The sequence below is a fragment of the Argopecten irradians genome, chromosome 14 (genome assembly GCF_041381155.1).
Source record: "Argopecten irradians isolate NY chromosome 14, Ai_NY, whole genome shotgun sequence".
NCBI classification, from domain to species: Eukaryota; Metazoa; Mollusca; class Bivalvia; order Pectinida; family Pectinidae; genus Argopecten; species Argopecten irradians.
This window is the reverse complement of record NC_091147.1, coordinates 10,281,745-10,308,668: the sequence shown is the minus strand read 5'-3', so window position 1 is coordinate 10,308,668 and position 26,924 is coordinate 10,281,745. Positions and strand designations below refer to the sequence as shown.

Here is a 26,924-nt window from a genome sequence, read left to right as displayed (position 1 = left end):
AGATATATGGGGTACGTCAATGTCTAACAAACCTGGTCAATCACAGGCAGTAGCACTAGACATATGGGGTACGTCAATGTCTAACAAACCTGGTCAATTACAGGCAGTAGCACTAGACATATGGGGTACGTCAATGTCTAACAAACCCGGTCAATCACAGGCAGTAGCACTAGACATATGGGGTACGTCAATGTCTAACAAACCTGGTCAATTACAGGCAGTAGCACTAGATATATGGGGTACGTCAATGTCTAACAAACCTGGTCAATCACAGGCAGTAGCACTAGACATATGGGGTACGTCAATGTCTAACAAACCTGGTCAATTACAGGCAGTAGCACTAGACATATGGGGTACGTCAATGTCTAACAAACCCGGTCAATCACAGGCAGTAGCACTAGATATATGGAGGACGTCAATGTCAGACAAATACGGTCATTTACATTATCCTTTGTAGATGGTAGGGAGTCGCTCATAATTACGGGAGATACGACATAGTCAGTCACTGAAATTGAGTTTACACATTTATAATCTTGAACAACAATTAAAGATGCTCCATCACCAATAGAGCATAAATGATATTCATCTTTTGAACAATAATTGGTGATTGATCGTGTATATATGCCTAATTAACACAAAATATAACATAAAATGATTTATTTTGCTTTTGGTGCATGCGCAATCATTACTTCATTCAATATAAGATACAGTGCCACAGAATTTTTTCGGGATGCAATTAATTATTTTTCATATATTTAACTTTTGTAACTGAAGAAAAATACTAAATCGTCTGCTCCTGTTTTTGATAGAGAAAAATACCATTTGTTAGCGGTGGAGTATCTTTAATTACATATATTCATAAAACAGTGTGCGGAATTGAACACGTTGTTGTTTTTAATTTGCAGTATTAATGATATAGAGTCGGAGTCAGTTAACATATCGTTGTAAAATTTTAATCACTACATTAAGGCGTACGTTGATTGAAATAATGATTGATATTTCGTTTTACATTAGTATAATTCCATTTAGCCAAAACGTTAAATCTATAATCGTCTGCAAGTGCTTGACCATAAAATATTCCTATAACAATGAATGTCGAGGTCTAGATATACAAATAAATAAACCTGAAAAAGAAAAGAGATAAAAAAGGTGACAGAAATAATAAGATAAAACACGATTTAAAACTTTTCTTTCAATGCAGCTAAACCGCATTCGGTGTCTATGGTACTGACTGATGATTTGATTGAGGGCATTGATCGGAGGGGCAGCGAAAACGTCTGTGAAGGATACGTGGGGAATCCTGCCGGTCAACTGGAGGTGACAATGACCAAACCTGGAGACGCCACTGTTTATTCTGTACCCTTAGCAAACTATGACGGATCCCGGGGGAGTACCATAACGCTTGAAAACTGTAATTACAAAGCCAGACTAGAATTTGGACTGGAATTAGGGCTTGAATGGCAAAATGGCACAATCACATGCAGAGCAAAGAATAGTGATGTTTTTCAGGAAGGTGATACGGAGAAAAATGATACAGCCACATTGCATATCATACCAGGTGAGTATGAACCCCACGATGAATGATATGATGTATTTAATACGTAATAAGAAATCAAAATATATAGTACCATATACGAATCGTCTCCTAATCAAAACACACAGTTTATGTACAAGTAAGTGTAGCTAGGTAACAGTTGTAATGAATTGGATGACATCACAGATATTACTAAGAAAAGTACCATTTGTACGTGCCGTGTAGGGACCTTGCCTGTACATTGTGTGTTTCGTTTCAGACGACTATTGCGCTGGTGAACCTGACAATCAATACAAAGTGAACCCCTACAGTTGTAACAAATATGTCCAATGTGCGAACGACCTTCCATACGGCAAAGGGTGTGGGTCGCAATGTTTTACTGGAAACCAGTTTGCACCTCTTTGCGCTGGTTGTCAGACGATTCAATGTAGCTTAACACCAACAACAAGTAAGTTTGACGTTCATTTTGTCTTCCAAAGACCAAAGAAATGCCTGTTTAGGGTTACATTGGCAAAAACTCTAAAATGATGGCGGGAACCGGAGTCTAAGATCGAAATCCTAACTTTTTTTTCGTAGAAAAGTGGAAACAAAATTAGGGTTGAGGGTAAAAGATTAGGGTCGGTCGGTAACCCTAAACATAATTTTTGATATTCAAAATACCTTAAGGTAGCTCCATACTTTTGGTAAAACCCATGTCATTTTTTTCTAATAGGTCTTATCTTCTTGCATTTTTCATGTAGATTTCAAATCTGTATAGAAAAAAGGGTTTTCTCTAACTACTTTTTGAGATATTTGAGCTTGAAATATACTATCCGTACAAATTTGCTGCCCGCAAAAAGAAAAATTCATAAAAATATGTTTTAGGGTGAATGTAGTCTCAATCCTGTTGATTTTTTGTCCTTAATTCCTAACGATAAAACAATATACAGAACTATTATATTTTTACAAATGCTAACTAATTTTCGTTATTTCCGAGGACCGTTTCTATACGTATTTATCATGTTTGCCATGTTTTCGCCCTAAAAATAAATGAATAGGCAAAAATGGAAATGAAAACCAATATCAATTTCACAATATTTGTATATGATATGCCCTAGGTAATATATTTTTCAAATATCATATAACAACATGGGGTCCTCGATCAAATTTTCACAATTTTGTAAGCTTAAAGTTTGTAACTCACAACCCTACTTCCATTTCATCCAGGGCTAAGATTGGTCATATTAGACTATTTTTTAAAGATAATGCCATAAAAACCATTCTACATCAATTCATGTGTTTTTTTCTTATTCTATTTTGTTTATGTCTTTTTAGTTTTATGATTTTCTCCAAATTTTGTGTTTTAAGGATATCCGTAGGCGACTTACTTAGAATTCCGGAATTTCAGTCCGACGGGTCCCCTCTTATCATTTATTGCGACGAACGTTACTTCCGGTGTTTGAAAGTCCATTCCCATTTACGACAGGGACCGAAAAAACCTCAGAGAGCATGTTATATTCACTTCATTGCTTTTATAAGATTTATTTAATGATTTTAAACATTCAATATTATATGTAGACAATTTTCACCTATTGAAAAAATATCCAAGTGGAATGTCGTAGCGTATCGGAAACCATTCTGGAATTCAAAACAACCTCGACAGCTTCCGGTTTAGCGTCATTTGAATTGGCGCGGTATTCAAAAGTATGGACCTACCTTAATGCTATATCAGTTAGCCAGAACATATAAGTTTGTTGTGCGGAGAAAAATATCACGAATATGTATAACACTCAGGTAATATCTTGCATCCGTGAAACAAACGAGTGCAATCTGACTCCGCATGATCAACACATATGAGTGGGTTTGTATTCATAACATACAGGATACCCTTTTTATTATGTAATGATTCGTAAACGTTATATTCAAAACCGCTTCGTTTTACATTTATTCGTAAGTATCCCGAGCAAAAAAAATGCTCCTTACTGTTTTGCTATTCACGAGAAATATTATCTAGCCTTTTGAAAATAATCTTGAGTAAATAAACATCAATGTCACTTTTATATGAGTGTTGGTCAATGTATTTTTCAGAAAAACAATTTAATAAAAACTTTCAACTGATATTTTTCACATCTATAACATTTCTTCTCCGAACATAGTCACTCTGTCATACCACGTCATAATACCTTCCTTAAAACAAAAAACACAACGATCACTCGTCATTCTGCCAATAACATGTGCATGTTATTTAAGCAGTACACTTTTACCAGATAGAACATACAGTTGATATGAAGCCAATCGGGAGGAGAGATAAATTGGATGAATATTTATCTTTCGGACGGATGTTTATTACTATATTTCCATTACGATTATTCAAAAATCAAAACCATACACGTATATCATTTTAGCTTCTGAATATAAGTCAACACAAAACGGTTTGAAACAAGCGAACAAATGAAAATTATCCGATGATCATTTTTAATAATGCTATTTTGTCAACACGATAATACTATTAGATTTCATAGACCGCACAACTTTAAAACCACTTTTTAAGTCATTTGACCGTTATATAAGGGCGTAAGTATATATGGTATACATTGTAAGTGACGCGGCGTAAACGTTAAACATTCAATTTAATTAAAATGCAAACACCAGTGGGAAAAAAATCCACAAAATTACCATTACTTCATATTTTTGTAATGTTATATGAATTTGCTATCGTTTTGTTTCAGCCACGTCCACGACACCATCTACAACAACTCTACCCCCTGACGTTTGTAAGTAAAGTCAATATATAATGACACTTGTTGATCATGGCCAATTAATAACTTACTTTTTATCCTCCGCTTTCTCCGAAACGGGGGATATTAATTTGGGTTTGTCCGTCTGTCTGTAACACTTCGTTTCCGTGCAATAGTTTAAATGCCTTAAGGGCTCGGCCAAGTTCGATCGCGACTGTCGGTGGACCTTATTTAGCGGAGTTATGGCCCTTTGAATTACTAAAAATGTCATTTTCTGCCACTTCCCTGCAATAAGTATAACTGTAAACCGATTTTCTTCAAACTGTGTAACAAGTAAATGCCATAAGGATTCGGCCAAGTTCGATCGCGACGTTCAACGGACCTTAATTAGCGGAGTTATGGCCCTTTGCTTAAATAAAAAAAGGCAGTTTCTGCCACTTCCGTACAATAACTGTAATAAATATTAACTGATTTTCATCAAACTTAAAGTTAAATGTCTTAAGGGCTCGGCCACGTTCGATCGCCACTTGCGACGGACCTTATTTAGCAGAGTAATGGCCCTTTGATTTAATAAAAAAAAGTCATTTTCTGCCATTTTCCTGCAATAACTTCAATAAATATTAACCGATTTTCTTCAAACTTGGTAACAAGGTCAAATGCTTTAAGGGCTTGGCCAAGTAGTTCGATTGCCACGGCATGTTTCAACCACGGTTAAACCTAACCTCAATATTGTTTACCTACAATGTGACCTGAAAGCGGGGGTAGAAAATTCCACGAATTTACTTGTCGCTATATCTATTAATGGCAGGTTCATTAACCATCATTCTCTATAACTGATAATAAGGTTTTTGACTTACCATTCCTTATATCTGATTATTAGCGTTATATATAAATCACTACAAAGATATATTACGAAAATCTTAGCTTTATAACTTTCCATTTTCGATATCTTATTCATGACAGGTTTAAGACACACCATATTCTGTTTGTGATTATTTAGTTAATAACGCACCATTCTCACTATTTGATGCATGCTTGGTTTTTGAATTATCGTTTTCTTTTTCTGAATCATGGATATCTAGTATTTTTGCCTATTATGTATCCATTTTTATATTGTTTTAATAAAAGACATTGGTTGAAAGAAATATAGCTTAACATTTCATTATTAAATGCATCACGTCCCAAACATATATGTCCATCTGTTCCTTTTCTTCATGAAAAATATGAGATCGGGTTTCAATTTAGCCGAACTTAGTAGCATAGAATCAATTATCTATGTTTCCAGTGTTATAATCATATTGTTCCCAGTGATTATTAATTCATTTATATCTTAGATGCAACTTGTAATAGCGTCAACAACATGATTGGTGGAGCTGCAACACTGACCTGCACTGTTAACAAAAATACTTACAGTTACATAAACGTAACATTCAGTCCACGTGACTCTCAGACGTCAAACCACGTGGTAGATATACTCCCCGGTACCGAAGTTGTCAATGACAACAGTGGGACAGGGCGTAGTGTCACAGTGGCCAATGGTGACACGGAAATCAACATTGCCTTTGCGTCATTGGCCTGTACGGACGAGGGAGATTTCCATCTTAATGTGTTTTCAGGGTCAGAGGTTTCATCCACCACTGCATCAGTTAGCGTCAGAGGTAACAGAAAATAATTCTAAAAATAATTCTACCTTTTTATCTTGCACTTAGTTAGATTTATGATCTTCCTGCAGTTTTACATTTTGCATTTTACGTATAATGTTTGCAATGAGTTTGTGCTTTTTAATCAAATAAAAACAATGGACATGAAGGGTTCTCTTATAAGATACATCCGTAATTCATCATACTTTCTGGATATGATTATTGCATCTTTGTATTTTCATAATAATTATACCATTTTGATTTAGTTTTTGTTTATTCGTTTTTACGGGACGTGTTTTAACCTGAGTACACAGTATATAACAGTCATTGCTGTTCCTTGTAGTCTATAGTAGATACTGACGTATGTGATATATGATAATATATATGGGTTTTTTCAGACATACCAAAGTCTAATCCAACGTTAACCTCAGCGCAACGAATTGCAACCGGTCATGAACTTAGTCCAGCAATCAATTGTTCAGGCGATACCGGATACGCCTCTGGAGCTATCAATCTTCAGATGAAACTGAGCGGAACAAGTTCCTTTGTTAATGTAACAGATTTTACAAAAAGAGAAACTTCCTCTACAGCAGATTGTGTAGAAACTAAACAAGCTTTGTACAATGGAGCTCCAACTGTAGCCATGAACGGATCCTTAATAAGATGTGCCACGAACCATCCGGATACCGGAGACGTGTTAGTCTCTGCTGAAGAGTTATTCTACGTTATAGATGGTAAGTAGCCAAGGGTTATATTTTGTGTTCATTTGATTGTATTATAAAATAACTTTAAAGGTATATTGAATAATAAACACATATTTATCCAATGACTAACCATGTTTCACAAAAACCAAAACGAAGTACCATATCGTTGACCTCAGTGTCTTAGCACATACACTGCATGCTATTTCTGATTGGTCACTTTCAATATTTCTTTATTCTGATTGGCTTTCAATATCTGACTGCTTTTCATAGCACATTTGCCTTTAAATAACATTGTATGTATTGTATAACATATAACATGTAGTTGCTTATCTAAAGTATTAAACAACAGAATATTCGCTCCCTTTTTAGGCACAATATTTCATGATGAAAAGACATTTTTACACATTGTGTTGTGGTATGTATCAATGAATGACGTTGTAAATATAGAGTTGAAGTTATCGGATAAACAAGTTCCCCAACACTTGACTGTTGGTTTTCATGTTTATCTCAACTCTCGTCCGTGAATTTTCCTTTTTTTTAATATTCCAAAATTTCAAAAATAACTGACTCGAATTTGATAAACATGTTAAACAACAGTCATTTGTTAGGGGAACCTCTATGTGTCTATGATTGGGTCATTGATAAATATATATATATCAATAATGGACCTTTGTAGAAGTCAATATGGGTAATATAACACCATATTTGCCGAAACTACGGTCCTTAAATTTTATATTAGATATGATAACTATTTTAAATGTTTGCTTCGTGCTATATGTAAGTAACATACAAAATGCTTGGAGAATGGCTCGACTACATCTTCCCGAAGAAATCGACGTCGGGGTATTGTGACGTCATAATCACAATATCAACTTGAGAGTGATGTCACAATAGAAATTTCGACTCTGGTTTGACGTCACAATAGGAATATCGACTCGGTGTTTGTAAAAATGGAAACATCGAGTCAATATGCGTATTTATCGCTCTCCACGTGACAGTGTATCAGCTAATGAGAGTGGCGGGAAATTGGAGCATATCTAATATCATATGGTGTTATATCTCCCGAGTAAAATAAAATTGAGTTAAAATATATACTGGCGATAAAACACCATATGCACCGAAACTAAGGTCCTTATTTTTTATATTAGATATGTCGTTACTTCAACAGATGTCAAAAACAATCTCTAATGTGCATTTTAATCATAAGAAAAGCGTTGTTCAAAGAACGGCACTCCGAAAAAATGCAGTGTTTGTGCAATGAAGTTCTTAAAGGAATATTGACTCGGTGTTTCTAAAAATGGAAGCACAGAGTCAATATGCTATTTATTGAACGTCGCTTGACCATGTATTAGCTATGAAATAGTTGAAAATAGAGCATATCTATTAATATATGTTTATTATCTTACAGGTACTATGTGTATTGGCAAAACTGGAATGTTTTACCATCCCCATAACTGTGGATTATGGGTAACATGTTCCCAAAATGCTGTCTTTGTAAACCACTGCGGGAGCGATACACCGTGTATTAAATTAAATGAAACTTCAGCTTCAGGATTCTGTGCTACGACTTGCACCCACTGTCCAAGTTATCAAACATGTAAGTATATCCAGTTTATTTTTTTGTTGAACTTTGACTTATCGTTCAACTGATTTACTTTCTTCCTGAAGATGACATTAATAGATTGAAGTAAAGACAGAATCACATTTAGTGCACAAGATTGTGTAATTGTTAATTAATGGTTAAAACCTCGTAACTGTTTAATTCGAAAAAGAAATAAGTAATGTGCGTTGATTTGTCAGATGTCATTACCTCAAATATCCGGATAATATCATATTTCATGATCCTACGAGTTTTAGATAATGTTTTACGTTGATTAATATAGTTATATATATATCCCTAATTTGTTTCATTGTTTTGTTTCATTGTTTTACAGTTATCCCGGGCAACAGGTAAAATACGGCGCGCTGTTGGTTAATTGAATTATTCTTTTGTTAAAGTTATATGTGCCGTAACTGGGCGATAATTCTGACATGCTATTTTTTCATCATTAATTTATTAAAAACCATAAAGTTTGATGAATAAAGCTGTAAAAATCATTCAAATGGCTTCAGATGACTTATAAACATTAGTTATAACAAAGAAATTTTGAACTGTAAAATTGTTGTTTTTATGTCTTAAATATGTTTAAATGAAAACATACCTGCAGAAGTCACTTTACAATTACTAAAAACATTGGAACAAATGTGTAATGAAATTGTAGACCACAATTTGGCTTCATGGTCTCACCGTATGTACTCATTTCACTTCACTATTGATGTAAATAAATGATTTTGGGCAGTACTGCCAAAAATCATTTTCAGCTCTTATTTGTACATGTAAAATTAAAACCTATGCATTGAAAGCACTGTAATTTTCAAAAAGTTGGTAATTTTTGGTGCTGAATAACATATTAAAAGCTCATCTTGATTCGTGAGTATAAAAAATACGGCACATATAACTTTAAGCAAATATCGTCCTGGAATATGTGCCATTTACAGTGAAACTTCCCAGTGAGAACCTCTCCCAACCAAACCCTCCTTCTGTATTAAAGGAAAGAATATGTTTATTTATTTGGATGTTCCTTAAAGAATTGAACTGTTTATTGTTCAAATGGACGATATCTCGACACATCTCATACGTGTCATGCTATGATCGCAGGTGATGTTGTTCTAGTTATGTTTTGGTGAGGTGGTTACGATCTGATGATGCTTTTTTTATCATCAGATTTTATCATATGTTCATGAAGAATAGATATACTCTACCGTTGGAATCGCACACGAAGGTCAACCCTTAAGCTTTCGAGGGCCATATTACATTTTGTGATTCCGGGTGTAATATAATCCAAGCATTAATGGCATACTTTTGTTTCCTTTTAAAATGGTATTTTCTATAAGACATTATTAAGGGAATGTTCCCTTCCAAATATGAAACCATCGGAAATTGTCAATGGCAAATCGTTTTTATTTGTTTTCAAAGACATTGCAAAAAATGGACTTTCTATGCATGTAAATGTATTAGAGTGAGGAAAATTTAATTTGTGTTGTTCGATGAAGTCAAAGTCATCCCAGTCGGTAGTTCAATAAGAAAATGTTGTCTGGAAAATCATCTATTTTGTGGTTACATTGTCATAACATTAGTGATTTAATTGAGAGATCATCAATAAAATCTATCAAACAGTTATTTACAATGAAATATATATCACCGAGAAAAATGACAACTTCAAGACGTTATATGAGATTTAATCAGATGACTTACGGAAGATCTTCAATAAATTCGAACATTTCATAAGAACAACAGTTTGCCATAATTTTCAAAAAGCTATATGACATAATAAGACAATTGCAAGGTCATTTCATTTTCACTAGTTTGTCGTTTTATATTTGAATATCAATTTTGTTGTTAATGTTCAAACTTTTTTTGTTTGTCTTAATGATTTTCATTTGTGTTCAGTTTTGCACATACGTGAATACCAAGGCACCATAAAGAATTGAAATCTTACATCTATCCACCTGCTTGTGAATCACTTTGATATCCTATTAGGTAGCATTGCACTTACTTCCGCGATCACTTTATCTAGTGCTTTACGCCTAGAAACTTCTCATTGGGATTTAATGTTACGGTCTTGACTTATTCATTTCTATGTTTCCTTATTCGAATTTTTTTGCGGAGATTTGTTTTTGCGATTTCTGACCGACCACGAAATACGAGAAAATCAATCACACATAACAATCAGTTAGTTTACAGTCTATTCCCAATGCAATACGGGAAGAAAGAGAGAGTATATCCCAGAACACTAGATGAGATGTCCTCACCGGTCAGATCGTCCCTTTTATCTACAGAACAGATTTGTGCTATCAGAAACTTGATGTGAAAGACTAAAAACCGTATAGGGACTCTTCACACCGCAAGGGTATTCAACATTATACTCTCCTTGACCTTAAAACTCCGGCTAGTAAATTTGGAGGCCTGCTTATTTTCATGCATCAATTTGATGCTAAGCATAAGTCTGGTGAGTGACGCATAAAATAGTTAATGTAACTTTGTACAAAACGAGCTTTGAAAGTTTTATATTTATGTATTTCTTGTATGATCGACATACTTTTTGTTTGGAATTTTTGTATTAGTTATCTTTCAATTTTGTGGTTGCTTTATTTATAATTCATGTGTTGGTGTTCATTTTTCTCTACTTATGGACAATCACTAGACCTATAAGTGATTATATAATGTGTACGTTGTATATATGCTTATTTAAATAGATTGCCGTTTAAATTTATATATTGAATATCATCTTACATATTTATGTAATAGTACGAGATCTGGACACATACGAATCATCAATATTTTACACCATTATATAATACTGTGGTAAATCGAATTCCCTAGCATTAAATGTAATTAATCTCAGACAGGATTTTAATTAAAAATACTTTTTACCAAAGCAAAGATAGTTGACTTGATTTATAATGTAAATCTTCGACCATGCATGTATACTTAGCAAAATGCATCCTTTCAGAACAAGTTTGTATAAATATTCACAACACATGTGATTGGACTGCGGGACTACTGATAATACCATTGGCCAATGAAACCAAAAACCAAAGAAATATATTAATTACTGGTATTCATGTTAAAGTATAAATCAAAGCAGGACACAGGCACGGTACATTGACTGTATTGTAAGTTATTGCGTTTTAGCATATTACCGAGTTAGCTCCCTTGCTCCAAAGTCACTATACACTTATAACATTCAGATATATGCATCCATCTAAGTCACTCAAAGAGAGTGCAGAAGCGGGTTAAAATATCATCAATATTCAATAAAACACTGGCAGCTCTCGTATGTAGCTTAGAATTCTCTTCAGTGTATTTTTTGTTTTATTTCTAGGGACACCCTACTCTTGGACAATGCTGTAAACCAATTTTCCTTCGTGTGTGATTTACATATCCGAATTTCACGATCCAAGTAAATTAGCAAAAGTTTTCCTCTGCGAATTAATACCTACACCATCTAAATAGATAGGAATTATCTTCCAAATGTGCAATCCGCCGAATAATTATCTTGGCGAACTTGTTTTGAAATGGAAATCACGAAATTGAATATCCGCGAAAGATATTTGCTTTACAGTATAAGAACTGTTCGAAGACAATTCTCTGATTGACGTTTTGTATAATTCCATCAACCATAAATGGTCAATGTCGTCTGTAAACACAAACACGTTTTGCTAAGATTATATAATCATTATCAATTTGATCTTTCCATGGTTTGTGCAGGGGCAATTACCATGCACTTATTTTACTTCGAGACTCACTGTACTGTTCCTCACTCAACGAACTGTACATTCTAAGTATTAATATAGTTTTTGTTTAAACACCTCCAATTGTATCTTTTGCATCTTGCGAGATGTCGTCTGCATTATGCATGATACATGTAACAGAAACAAAATTGTGTATGTACATGTGATAATAACCTCTATATGATATAAATATAGGTGGCCCAAATCCTTGTGTAACACCAATATTTATTGATACTCCTGTCAGACTGGGCAGAAAGTTATAAATCCAAAGATGCCTTTGTGGAAGGCGGGAATTATAATGTTTAACACCGTCTATCATCGATACAGTGTCTACATCCGAAACGACATCACCAAATACGGCTGATTGAATCAATGTTGATACAGGTGTATATATTGAATTAGTCAATGTTTGTCATTTCCTCGATTCGATGTTTCAAATAGCTTTATAGTTTCGTATAAACTGTTACATTTGAAGGCGTCAATATGGAATTATTTGATAATGCGTATGTTTCGCAGTGTCCTAAAACACACATCACACTTCATACATGCTACACACCGCATACATGGGAGGTCGTCCTTACATGACCCTGGCTGTTAATTATGTATAATAGGACGTTAATTAATCAAACAGGCAAGTATGCTTTTCATGAGAAAACACGGTTTTATTCCATTGCTAACCTTGGCCAGACTGACCTATGTATATTTACTATAGTAAGTATTTTTTCATCAAACTGATTAAACAGCATTTGTTTGACTATGAATGCCCTTTTCAATATTTTTTTCACTCGCCTTGTGTAGGGCGTATGGCTTTAAAAACTAACATTGTGTAGCAGGGATTATTGCAGGGTATGTGTACGAAGTATATCAAGTTTAAAACATGTTCGTTGTATGGAATTTGCTTTTTTTAAAAGATTTTTAAGATGAGATCAATTTTATCAGAGGAAATATTCCAATCCTGAACCCTTTAATCACTAGCCGGATGCTTACATTATAGACCTACCTGGCCACCAACTCCTCTACATATGTAAGTTATCTTTTGCTGACTGCACTTTATTATAATTTTTGCAAACAAAACTTTCGATTCCTTTCTTCTCTTTCGTGACAATATATCAGGAAACTGTACGACCGAATACTATGGTTTTACAGTATGCCCGAATGACCTATGAGTATAATTGACCATTGTGACCTTGAAAGTAGGTATCGACTATTTATTAAAGATAAATCTATTAAAGATCTTATCATTGTATGATCATCAAAAACCAAAATGGCACTTTAATCAGAAATCAAACCTTCAAATTTCTCAAAACATAAAAACAACAAACAACTGTCATTGAGATTCGAAATCGAACATATACCCTTTTTACATGATTACGAAAACTTTCTGTACGAGTTAAGTCCCTTCCGAATACGAATGGAATACGTTTGACGATACGTTTCGTTATATGTAAATGAGGTGTAACTCTGTCATGCTAAACATTTATTATATAAGAGAAATTATACATCACATTGGGAAGGTGGGATGTCAGGTGAAAGCACAAGGCACCAAGCTCGAATTTGTCTGATGAATTCAGTGTTTGAATTACAAGTACTGTTACTTTATAATCCCTGTGAACAACTTGGGTTATCACTGTCACTGAAATAGCTGTATGTTATATGTATCTATACATACAGCTGGTGGATCCTGTATTCTGGAGCTGTTTACCTGTGCATTCCATTTGCGGAATGTACCACTTGTACTAATGTGATACGGTACCACCTAATGGAATTTGGATTTCTCCATGATGGCGGCACCTATATGAAAGATACATTTCGAATATAAAAGCCAAGTATTTTCGGTGTTAACCATAAAATGGATACAAAAGTAAAACATAAATAGTTTCGGAATACATTGAAATAAATAATCCATGTAGTTTTATCGGATATAAATGATCTCTGTCTTGTTTTCAACAAAGGAAACATTCCGATTACAAATGAAAAATCTCGGGTTCGCTATGCTGGATCCAAGTGGTACGCCTCTGAAAACGAACCACATGTACCGGTACAGTTCTGCTGGTACGGCGTATTCCATTTGAGATACAACCGATTCGTATCGATACAGCTGGTACGAATCTGCAAATGGAACGCACGGTAAGAAACTAAAATCCAACATGAAATAGACTAATATTTGATTGTGATTTCTTAAACGTCCTTTATTCCATCATTCCACTGGATTTTTCAGTTATTGAAAAGAAATAATTTAAGATCTGGGCAAATGTAGTTAAAATACAATCTTATACAAACTTTTACTTAATTTCATTTGTTTACAATGGATTTTACATACTTGAAAAACAGGAAAGATCATACGTGTCCAAAATAGAACACTGTATAACATTTACAAAAGTAATATACCGTTTTATTCATTTTAGTAGTATCTAATATATTTGTACATTTGTCCGGACTTGATTTGTGTAAAGATGTACTTGTATTATAAGATTGTTAAGGCTCCTTACATTGAGCATGTTATAATTAAAATGACATCATACAATGCAATACATTGTATATATTTGAGTAAATAAGTATGCAATCTTAAGATAAGATATTGTATTCGAGCGTAACGTAGAGTATCGTAGTGGAGAGCGGAATTGCAAGTCCTATTTTAGGTAGACTGACGCATATTTAACGTCTTTCTAGCGTCCTCAGATTTATTTAATTATTCTAATATATTGTTAATTATTTCGATAATCTAAACAGATATAGATATAAAAACAAAGACTTTTTATGTAGCTAAATCATACATTGTTTTAATGCAGCACAACATTTCGTGTTATTATATATTACAACTTTTATTGTATCGATTATATATTTAAAATACCCTAAGGTATATCATACAGTACTTATATCTAATTGATATGCTATGACAGTGAGTGTTTGTAAGTGGCTAGAAGTGGACGAGTTGCAGTAGATTTTCCAGCGGTTCAATTAAACTCCCATGTATAAAGACATATATCAACTCGACTGTATGTACATCTGAACTCAAATGTCATTGCAGACAATAATTACGATCTCTGAAAACTAAAGCCATGAGTATTACAGACACTACAGTTCGTTACAGATTCGGACCATCGTTGTTCAACTTTAATGAAATCAGCTGAAGTTGTCAAGAAAACAACAACGAAGTTTCATAAGAGTTTGATAACCATGGCATCATTTACGATCTGTAACGATGAGGACATAACCTTAAATCCAAATCCTCGTGTTGGTAAATTGACGCTTATGACTGAAGATGACGATTGCACTAGTAAGATAGACGATGATAATATCGAGGATTTTATCGACGATCTCGACAACGAAAGCCCGATCACCAGTTTACCAGTAGGTGACTGGAGAAACAAGGTCTTATCGGCGGAAACAAAGGATTTCTTCGCTAACCAATGGATAAAGGTAGGTACACCAGTAGGTCTCTTAACTTTTATCAAATTATACAAACTGCCTAGTCGATAGTAGTTACAGGTTTTTGTCAATTGAACTGACGACGAAGCTACTTTAAACCACTGTATGTTCTCGACAACTTAACATGGCGTCTTCGTGCTTATAACGACTGTTTAATTTAGCGATATATACTCCTTTTGTTTTATCCTGCGTTAAGTTGAAACATGTTCGTGACGAAATACGTAATATTAAGCTGGCTTATAGTATCGTATCATTTACCTTTACCATGAAACAAATCGTGCGGTCATTTTACACAAGGGTCTACTTATCTGATTTTCTCGTTATCAAATCACTCCAAAACAGAGTAATAAACAATTGTGTTGAATGCAGTTGACTCTGTATTTGGATTCCTGGCGTTTGATTCCTTTAAGAGGAACTATTTTGAATTGTTTTAACACATGTAATTCCAAACTTTGAGCCAGGAGGAGAGTGGGTCACCAGTCTTACCATGTGAGATTTACCAGTAGTCCGTACTTACAGTTCATTTATAGTGTGTTTTCTAGAGTTCTGTCGTTGTTTTATACTAATTCTGACTTTCTGATTGGCTGATTCGTCTTTTCATAACCATAGTCTATGAAAAAACACGGGAAAAGCGCAAAACAAAACCGACGTTATCGTGACATCATAATAGAAGCGTTGCGCATTAAATATAATTTTAAATAAACAGAATACATACATAAAAAAATGTTCAATTTTGTCAAGAAGTCTGGAACAAATACCATGATCTGCAACAATTACATCGAGGTATTGCAAAATTATTTGCACACTTGTTTGACAATTCACTATTGCAAAGATTGTTCCCCTCCTCAAGAATTAAAAAATAGTGGCATCAAATTCTTATTGTTAATATTCAAAGTATTAATAAAAGTATACACTAAAAGTAGCGTACACCATTTATAACATACCGTTGGACATTAATGCTAATAAAGTACCTTTCGATCAATTAATGGAAGTAAACCGTTACTGTTTGTAATAACAGGTTCCCCTGAGGACAAACTTCAGACCAGAACTCAACCATTTAAACTACAATCACCAATTAAGTGATAACAGTGGAAAAGAAGAACCTCGGCGATCAATTCACAGAAAAGTATTACCGCTCATTGGCTTTCTCCTGTGTTCTATCGGAATAACGGGCGCTTTCGTCGCCTTCTTCGTGTTGGTGGTCAATGCTGACGAAGGTAATGGTATCTAATGCTCCATCGTGGTCGTTTGATCATTCAATTGGTATCGTTAAAGCTGACGATTCAAGTTAAACAGCATTCAATTGAGATTGAAAAATATAGTCTCTCTTACGATGTTGGTCACTTCTTCAGATACGGTACTATTATAACCAGGGACATTCTAGGAGACATCGTGAAATATGTCATAAAAAAACTGAGGGCATTTGAAGAGAAACAAAAGAAAGATAATAGGTTTGCAGTCGTCATTTGAATATTATAAAGACGCCCATCTTCAAAGCTATACAGTCAGCCACAGTTATTATATACGTTTGATGTAAAAGGACCAAACTATCTGTTTCATCTGCTGTCTTTGGTTTTGTTATGACAAAACGTAGTGTATATAACATCAGTGATAGTAAAACTGCATGAAAGTCAAGGATGAACTAGGGGGTCTCGGAAACAATTTTTGAAAATATATTTTTTAATATTTACTGCATGTTTTTTAACTTGGAATGGCAAAATGATTGGTAAAGATGTTATAAAATATTTTGGTCATTTTCTATGAAATGAAATCCCCCCTGAATGTCGCTTTGAACAAAATAGCTTTAAACAATGCATACATTATGTATTCACCGTCTACATGGCTAACATCTAAAACTTCATTTTTACACAATCCATGTAACCAATCATCACAAAACATGATAATGTATCCAGGAAATTGTGATAGATTTATTGATTTCAAAATGCCTTTGTGTAGTCTTTGGGCTATATTATGTTTTCATAAGTTCAACTTAATTATGATATCACAATATTCCGCCATTTCTCCTTTGCAGCTATGACGTCAAGTGGTATGTATATGATTCTCGATTATAATGAGTTCTCATACATGTATAAGAAAACGTAAAATGTATATTGTAAAAAGTTTATAAGCTTTATTGTATGATTTTTTTAGATAATTAAAATGATTGTTTGAATTATAGGGGTTGCAATGGACAAAAATGGATTTGATTTCGTCATCGAAGCATGACAATATGGTGATGCAATATAAAGAAAGAACATTTCAGTATTATCGTATATGCATTTCAACGGCTTACCACATTCATGGAAACAGGCACACAGAGGAAGAAAAAAATGTATATAATATACTGTGCGTATTACAGAATTAAAATATTCGCTTTACATGTAAAACCTTAAAGCTTTATGTGTTTATTTCATGTAGTATTTTTCTGTATTAACTTTTAGGTGTTGCTACATTACAAATATCACTGAATAGCAGCTTGACAGCACAGCTTAAGGACTGGAGGACTGCTGAGAGACAGCAGTTTGACAAGGATTTCTGTTCCTCGGTAGGATATTGGCGTTCAGTATAACCACTAAATAAAGGACTATTTACTTGATTATGTGTATATGGATGTAGCAGTTTATTACTATAATGTAGCATTCAAAACTATGACGAATAAAACATAGCCCTTCCTATAACTATCTTATGTAAGCTAGAGTCGTCTGAAAATAATTAAATTCCTTACTTATTATAGAGGGAATACTTTGCGGTAATAAAGCAAGTGGGCTACCATGATGTAATTGTTATTGTGGAAGAATATACGCGTTATGATCAGACAAATCTCGCGTCTAGCTGCTTACATCAGTTCCATGCAGGTCTTAATGCGTTTTCACATCACAGTCGTATATTGATTTAAAATTGTGTCATAAATCAATGCGATAAACCTATTAACTTTGTACAATGAAAATAAATAGTATAGATATGTCATATTTTATACATTGATAATCCGCTATATATTTATTGTCTTTTCTGTCTGATATGGTAGTATATTTGTGCCGCCATGTTATTTCATGTCGCGTTACGGTAACATAAGATTCACATGAAAGAAACATGTGAATTTCACGTGAAAGGGCCTTCACATGAAATTCACGTGAATAAATATTCCATGTGTAGTATGTCGACCTGTCGGGTACTAACAGGATCATGACTAGTTGAGATATTTATGTCGGTAAGACGAAATATGATACGACTTCTGACATAATTATTTTTGAATTCGATTTATATTATCAAGATTGGCTCTCGAGGATTTCATCGTAATTGGATAAGTCGACTTTCCATGATGCAAGTGGAAGTACCAACATAAATAGCTCAACTAGCCATAACAAGTCATCTCATCGACACGCTAACCAGACTTAAAATAACACAATGGCTGAAAAATAACACCATAGTGTAACACTGGCTATGTTTTCAATAAGTCCAATCCATGCGTCTATTTGAGGACATGGGATTGTCGCAGTTGTGTACCAGTCATATAATTGTCTTCATTTGCCACTGGTGCCGACACAATTTATCATAATACAATATTTGTTGTTGATCCGAAGGTTAGAGATTTGAATCTTGTCGAAAGTATGTTTCGTTGATGATCAGTAATATTAACATTATAGTCAATTTAGAAATACAATAACCTACGGAATTACTTTAATGACGTTTGTGTTATGACGTCTAACCACACATATCAGAGTACACTCTGGATAAACTAAAAGTGGTCTTTAATGACACCACTTCATTACGTAAAATCAACTTAATCTTTATCATTCTAGTGAATATCCTTATTTCAGATGCAATATTACAAATGGCGACATCACTGTTACGTTATGAAATGATAGCATAAAATTCAAACACAATGAAGATATTCCTTCCAAAATTAAATTACTCTATAGAAAGTATGCTAAGGAGTAGACTATCTATTATTAATTTGGGACTTTTAATACCTACTCGTATTAATATATTGTGTACCTTAATAGCGAATACACGTTTCACTGCAAACCTATATATTGTGCGTTTTGATTATTACTGAACCTTATAGAATCACAGATATGCAATCTCCGCGTTTCAAAAAGTCTCCATACAGGAAAATATTATATTGTTTCCATTTTCGTTAAAAATCTAGAGATAAGGAGAATACGTATAGAAATATTTCAAAATATAATTTTATATAACAATATATATGGTGTATTCTCTTCTTTCAGATGATTACTATTTTCAAGAGCACAAAAGGGCCTGTGAAAGACAGGAGTCCTGTATGCCGAGTCAAGAGATTACGGTACGTACTGACCACATGTAAATAACAGAGAACACATTTAACTTATAGACGATAATCTTTCATTCATAACATCAAACGTCGAAGGAGATTTTGTTTTAAATTATCAGATCAGATTGTTTACAATTATATTACGCTACAGGATTTATCGGCTACCTGCAGATAACTTGTGACATGATATAACGTATAATATATAATATGTAATATGTTAAGTTGGTAGGACGCTGTTTATCCACTGCTATTCGTTTGTTGCAGGGCGGGTAGTATCGTGGTAGTCTTCACTATAACCATGATGGGAGATCTGACAGGTGTAACTGAGGAAACATTTGAGGTGGCCATCGCACAGGTTCTGGGCAATACAACCAGTGCTGTACAGAGAGAGGGATTATACTTCATCCCGTCTACATTCTCTGTATTGTCTATCTACCAGTATGGTTTAAACAACAAAGTCTTAGTGCAGCCACTCAAGCGACAAACATTCGGTCAACCACTCCAAATAGGAACACCGCTCCCCCGACCTCTTCCACGTTGACCGCCATAAAGGAAAACACTCCAAAACGAAACACCATTCCTCCGACCTCTTCCACTACGACCGCCATGCGGCAAACCACTCCAAAAAGGAACATCACTTCTCCAACCTCATCAATTGCTACCACGCAACCAACCACTCCAAAACGAAACACCACTCATCCTACCACTTCCACAACAACTACCATATTGCAAACTACCTCTTCCACTAGGACCGCCATAAAGCAAACCTCTCCAAAAAGGAAAACAACTCCTCCGGTCTCTTCTATAACAACCACCGTACTGCCAACTACTCCAAAATGGAACACCACTTCTCCAACCTCTTCTACTACGACTGCCATAAAGCAAACCACTCCAAAACGGAAAACCATCCTTCCAACCTCTTCCACAACTACCACAACTACCACCATACAACCAACCACTCCAAAACGAAACACCACACCTTTGACCTATTCCACAGAAGCCACCATACTGCCATAACTCGAAAACTTAACACTGCCCCGCTGATCTCTCCAAGGAAACTTGGAACTGCGTCGATCACTCAAAAAAATACTACTACGACTTTTCCAACAACAGCAGCCACTCAGTCGCCGAATACTAATAATCAAATAACACTCTACCGATATCTTTCGTTTCAGAAACTACTTTTACGAAACATTCCCCATCAATCAAAACTCAACCAAAACTCGACCGACGCTATTATTGACAAACACAACTTCGCCAACAACTCCAACTACCACTGCCACTTAAAACAACACTCCTCCGACCACTCCTATTTCAGATTCAAATCTTCCATATGCTGAGAACCAAGTGACTACAAAAACCGAAAACAATGATCGAAACATCGTTGTTTACATATCAGGGGAGGTGACCCATTATCTATTTATTTGGGCAGCTGTTACAATAAAACTCACTCTTTAAGATTTCCAGATGGGAAAACCCTTTTTTAAATTACATACTCTCCTTGAAATAGTTGATTACTTTTGATGTGAATTACAATCGCCAAGTATTTACATCTAAGATTAAACCTTGTATAAAGCCACCTATTAACTGAGTAATGTGGTTTGTTGTCGTTGTCCATGTTGCACCCGAGTCTTGTATTAATAGAATCTTACATGGGTCTGTGAAGTGGATAGGGATATCTCAACCCGAGTGAAAGATTTTGGCCGGTCAACCCGAGGCTTGCCGAGAGTTGACGGCCATATTTTTCACGGGGGTTGAGATATCCCTGTCTACTTCACAGACCCATGTTTGATTCTTTTTCTCCCATACTTAGTAGAAAAAAATGATGAAATACCACTTGATTTCCAGTTTTTCATCGCGCCATGATCGCAGGAACGTCGTTATGCTTCAAAATTGATGACGTCATCTACTATGCGCGCCGCAGTTACGCCGCATGTATTGATGACGTCACGTTATTGTCTAGCGCGGTGAGCTGTCTTACACCCCCCCCCCCCCCTAGCAACCACGGGATATCCCTGTGAAGTATGGGAGAAAATTACATCATGAATGGATATTGCCGAAATTGTTCAGTTCAGTATTCACTAATGGGACATTGCATTAACACGGGTAACTGATTAGATATTGTGCTCATTCATGACCTAGTTTTTAGTAGTATCGCGGATAGGTACGTTTGTCATCAATTGGTAATGCTAATAGTATCTCCATCTGTCCTGTTCTTCTTGGTGTTATTTAGGTTGTTTAAGTAATTGAAACAGCTTACAACAACAAGATACACACATGGTGGCCTGCAACTTAAAATGAAATGTTGTTTCACTATAAAAAAAACCTTTGTCCCTCTGATATAGTACTTTATTAAACATTTATCTTTCCTTATAATGTTTTAAATTCATTCTTAAAAGTTAACGTTCTTTCTACTTGAACACAGTTCATGTTTTAAGTGGAGAGACAGTCGTATTGGCTTCATAATGTAATGTCTCTCCCATGACGATAATTAGTTGGATATGAATAATGTTAGGGTACTTCATACTGATAAGCAATACCACGAAGGTGTGCTATTTCTTCGGGTGGTTAAACGTGGATTTATGATAATTGTACACAAAAAGGGTTGTGTACAGGGACAACCGCATTTCATTTAACCGAGAACAGGTCAATACAGATAACCGGCCGGTCATATGAACTAATGCCGACTTGTATAGACATGCAAGTGCCAAGGGTTTAATGAGCATGCTAATGATATACTTCGAGATGGACATTTATTCCTGAATTAAGCTGGAGTTTACTGGAGTCGACATAGGAGTCTCATGATTTTTTAATTGTCGGAAAGTATGTGGTCAGTCAATGCTGCAAAATAGACAAAATGTTATGCTTGAAATCTGCTATAACGATTCCTTTCGCAAATGCCAGATTTGATCAGTGACGCGTATTCAGACAAACACTTATAATTAGATTTTTTAATCATCCGGATGGACTGATATGGACACCATTGGATACCATCAAGGCCAGTAATGTATTTACATATACTGACCGAGACCCTTATTTGTAGCCCGTGCTTGATGTAGCCCTGTTTATGTATGCATTATACTAAATATACATATATATATATAATCATGTATCCATTTAGGAAAATAAACAAAACATTGAAGCAAGTTTATTTTTGATGAAGAGAAATGATAGACTTTGCCATAGATGTATTATTCTTGGTTATGAAGAATATATTATTTTTTTGAATATGTAACATATTATGAAATAATTAAATTAAGATACACAATATTGTATGTGGAGAACGCTAGAACTTTATAACGACAACGCAAATATTTTAGCCTGTCGGTTTTTGAACTAACTCAGTTTTAAAAGCATAAAATCGTCTTCTAGATTTTTCTCTTTTCTATACATATTCAGTTTTCTTTATCCATTATTGCTACATAAATCAATATCTTAAGGATCTATTCTGATGAGGTTTCAGTCTCGTGGAAGTCTCGTTCTAGCAATAATTTAAAAATATTTTGTTATTTAAAAAAGAAATAATGGTCTTCATTGTAGCCAGTTGTCGTTTGTCAATAATTTCTATTGTTTCTAGAATTTTTATACAATTGTAAACGAAACTTAAGAAATGACCAATTTGGCGGCCATTTGGAAAATAGACATTTCTTACTCTTTGTAGAGATGTTAACTTTAACTTCTTATATTTCAAAATTTTCACTTAAATCGCTTCAAATGTTGGTCCTGTGGTTCAATAAACCCCTCACTATTATCACTTCAACTGCATATGCAAAAAATACCCTTAATATTATAACAATTGTATGAATCCCAACAATTATAAATGTTTTAACTACAATTTATTGTAAAGTTCCAACAGCCATCATCACTTTTGAAATAACCTAGTGAAGCTCTTACTATGAATATTTGCCAGCTTTCCTACTTGTGGATTTTCGTCATGGTGACAATATAGCATCAGCACAAAGAAATACATATGTTTTAAAGCCTTTATTCAGCTTACCATTACACAGCCAACATACTACACTTGGGTTGAGAGTCTTTATTCTTCTTCTACAAAACTAATTAAAACCTATAATGGGCTATCAAAAAAATTGATAAATTCTCCGAATACCACGTCTTGATTTGAAGATATGTAAAGTTAGTAAAAATGTATAAACAAATATATTACTATCATGCATTCCAATAATCCGTGAACATAGTTACGATTGAGATGACGGTGCACTTAAGTTGCATAGATGTCTTTTCCGTTGAATTATCATACTTTATATCCATTTGAAGCAGATAATTGATGATCATCCTCTTTTGAACAACACTTGCCCATTCCGAGGAATGTCGGACAAAAGGGGAGATAATATGTCCATTTCCATTTTCTTAAATATTCCATGCCAAAAGGAAGATCATATGTTTTCAAGGTCATCATATTGTTGTTATCATCGTCTGGATCAGATCCGGCGTTCTCATTCACCTGTCGCCAGGCAACCAGACCACGTTCCTCTACAGTGCCTGGTTATAAATAAAACATCATTTAAAGCCTCTAACGATAACATATGTAAACAACAACTTTGTCAAAGTACAAGTTGTGCTTTTTATATCAAATTTCAAGTTTTCATGTCCAGCGAATTTTGACTGCAATTGAATTCCGCGGTTAAGAGTAATTACTTTTACATAAATATGTACATATGTAATTCATCTATGACTAATTTGGCGGTGATGATTTTTACCCTGTATCTTATTGCTTGTGAAATACACGAAATCAATCGCAAGCGAAAATTAGTTAGTTTTCAGTATCAAAACCGGTATATAGATTGTTCCACTCTGGAATAATACACAATGGTGCTTAATTAGAAAGATGAAATATCTCATTATGGAGTTATAGGGATGTTTGAGTGTGTCCAACTTACCTGGCATCAGGTTATCCAGGAGAATTGCTGTAAAACAGGCCATAAAGATATTGTTTCCTAGCAACGCTGTAACAACCTGTCGGGATCCAGAATCAACTGAAAGGAGGGGAAAGGTTTACTCTAAATATCAACATATGGTTATAGTATAAGAATATGTGGAGTAGGAGTAATATTGTGTGAAATGCCATTTTGTATGTGAATAGAAAAAATAATAGAATCTTACATGGACCTGTCAGGTGGACAGGGATATCTCAACCCTCGTGAAAGATTTTGGCTGGTCAATGCGAGGTTTGCCGAGGATTCTATTATTCTTCCTATCCACATACAAAATGAAATTTGCTTTCCTCATACCTCCATGCAATTATTACATTTATCGCGCAATTCTGATTTTAGGTAAGTTTCAAGACACATTTAGTGCAAACGTATTTTCATGAAAGGATGTATTTAACATTAATCCACGAGTATGAGTCCTTCACAATTAAAATATCAGCATGTTTTCTGAAATTGGCGTTCAAGTTTTATCGAGAAAACAGGATTTTTGTTGATGCCTTTTCATCTCGAGGTTGTTTCGATGGAGGACAAACTAGTGCTAGACCTGTATGAGAGAAACATGCGTTATAATCTGAAAACTGAACTGTTTGGGAAACAGGTGAATAACAGCCTAATGAAGACTGATCAAGTCATCACTATCAGACAATGATGATGAATAACAGTCTATCAATAAGAACTGAAATACGGAATCATCAGATACGGTGCCAAAGCAGTAGTGCAATGCATGTTGTGTACGAATACATTCATACTTAACGTCGTCGTTTAGCATTTTGATACAGGCAACGTTTTAAAACATTAAAGTCAGGAAATATAATAATACAACGGAGAAAATTGTTTTTTTTTAAATAATTTCGGAATATGTGATCGTGACAAAATTGAGCAAATTAGGAATCATCAAAGCTACCACAGACTCTACGTTATCGACATTTACAGATAAAAGGTTTACAATGCGGTAACAATTTCCATTGAGGATCTAAGTGGTGGACCTTAATCATCATAGTGGAAAAAACCACATACAATATCAATTTTATGATAGTGTTTTATGACTAGTCACTTACGTTGTTGGAATAGATTCTGATTAGCTGTGAGCCACGGGGGTAAGGCCAGCCCGACAAACAGGGCCATACCCATCACGATCATGTTCCGAGGGGAGTTCAGGTCAACGTACTGTAGATTGGATCCTCCCACGGCCGTCAGCACGGCTGTACACAAACACCATCAATATTTTATGATTTTATAACAGAAAAGTAAGCTTTCAAAAATGTTAAAAATCCATCAATTACAATAATAAATAATAATTATCTTAATATTTATAATATTCTATTAATTCACTTTTTGATTTAGAATAACTTTTGTATTTTATTTTTCGTAGATATATACATATTCAGTTACACGTACGTTGTCGGAACGTTATTGTACCTATCAACAACATCTACCGAAACCATCTTGGTTCATTTATTAATTTGGTACTCAGCTCGTTTTCGAAAAGAAACTATTTTCATCGGACAATTTGCCGATTTCCAACCTTTTCATTCACTTATATTGAGGTAAACTCCTTGTTTTTTTTGGTTAAAATATGACAATAGATACTTAAGAATCTAACAAAACATTTTCATTTTTAACTAGTGATAATTTGGAATATCTATAGATAAACCTGAATAAATGTTTATATGATGGAGATATAATACAGTGTACTCTAAATAAACAGCAAAGTAGTTATGATGAAAGTGCACTCTAATGTTAAAACTTCAGAACTTCAAAATAGGTATTCAAATCAACATTTATAATTCAATCTTCTGTTATCTGTTCAAAATCTCAAATTAATCGAGGGACTATTTCTGCACGAAATCATTACGCTGTTGTATCAGCCAATCAGTAGCAATGTTAGAAATAGCGACGGACTGATATGGGCTGATAAAGCCACTGATAATGCTCGTTACATAAAAATTTATTATTTTACCAAATAACACGATGAATGCAGCACCAATAATAGGATCCGGAACTGTCACAACAAAGGCACTCATCTTACTGAAGCATCCAAAGAACATCAAAAGTATACCAGCCACAAAGACCACGCGACGACTGCCGACCTGCAAAATTGTAAGTATGACATGTCATCATTGTACTAGTTTACCAACGTATATTTAATGTATAAGGTAAAAGCAGTTTTTATAAACTTTGAAAAAGCATCACCGTAAATGTCAAAATGTCACGCCAGGACTGCAAACAATAAACCTGTAACGCACATTGTAGACGCACTGGTCCCAAACCTAGAAATAAATGCATTAAACCTCAAAATTCAATCAACCAAAATGACCATGACACG

The 26,924-nt window shown here is 34.5% G+C and overlaps 4 protein-coding genes across 5 annotated transcripts in view; 3 read left to right on the top strand and 1 right to left on the bottom strand.

Moving 5' to 3' along the window:
- Window positions 1-11,078, top strand: part of LOC138307246 (mucin-22-like) — a 33,074-nt gene extending 21,996 nt beyond the window's left edge. The window contains 7 exon segments of the mRNA XM_069247891.1: window positions 1,202-1,558; window positions 1,794-1,982; window positions 4,243-4,287; window positions 5,586-5,909; window positions 6,290-6,625; window positions 8,004-8,192; window positions 8,530-11,078. Of these exon segments, the coding sequence (XP_069103992.1) occupies window positions 1,202-1,558; window positions 1,794-1,982; window positions 4,243-4,287; window positions 5,586-5,909; window positions 6,290-6,625; window positions 8,004-8,192; window positions 8,530-8,549 (1,460 nt within the window). The 3' untranslated portion in view covers window positions 8,550-11,078.
- A 3,810-nt stretch (window positions 11,079-14,888) lies between these two features.
- Window positions 14,889-19,787, top strand: LOC138308243 (uncharacterized). The gene is made up of 5 exons (XM_069249231.1): window positions 14,889-15,349; window positions 16,377-16,575; window positions 17,391-17,405; window positions 17,800-17,903; window positions 19,588-19,787. Exons 1-5 carry the CDS (start codon window positions 15,047-15,049, stop codon window positions 19,684-19,686), a joined length of 720 nt encoding a protein of 239 aa, XP_069105332.1. The 5' UTR covers window positions 14,889-15,046; the 3' UTR covers window positions 19,687-19,787.
- Window positions 19,788-19,950: 163 nt separating this feature from the next.
- On the top strand, window positions 19,951-20,666 carry LOC138307026 (integumentary mucin A.1-like). The gene is made up of 2 exons (XM_069247653.1): window positions 19,951-20,011; window positions 20,089-20,666. The coding sequence occupies exons 1-2, from the start codon at window positions 19,951-19,953 to the stop codon at window positions 20,664-20,666; spliced, it is 639 nt and encodes a 212-aa protein (XP_069103754.1).
- A 2,952-nt stretch (window positions 20,667-23,618) lies between these two features.
- LOC138306956 (solute carrier family 23 member 1-like) overlaps window positions 23,619-26,924 on the bottom strand; it is a 38,123-nt gene continuing 34,817 nt past the window's right edge. For both annotated transcript variants that reach the window (XM_069247552.1, XM_069247553.1), the window contains exons 11-14: window positions 26,559-26,688; window positions 25,657-25,800; window positions 24,548-24,643; window positions 23,619-24,149 (exon numbers count right to left, since the gene is read on the bottom strand). In XM_069247552.1, coding sequence (XP_069103653.1) covers window positions 23,902-24,149; window positions 24,548-24,643; window positions 25,657-25,800; window positions 26,559-26,688 — 618 coding nt within the window. In that variant the 3' untranslated portion in view covers window positions 23,619-23,901. The remainder of the gene's footprint in view (window positions 24,150-24,547; window positions 24,644-25,656; window positions 25,801-26,558; window positions 26,689-26,924) is intronic.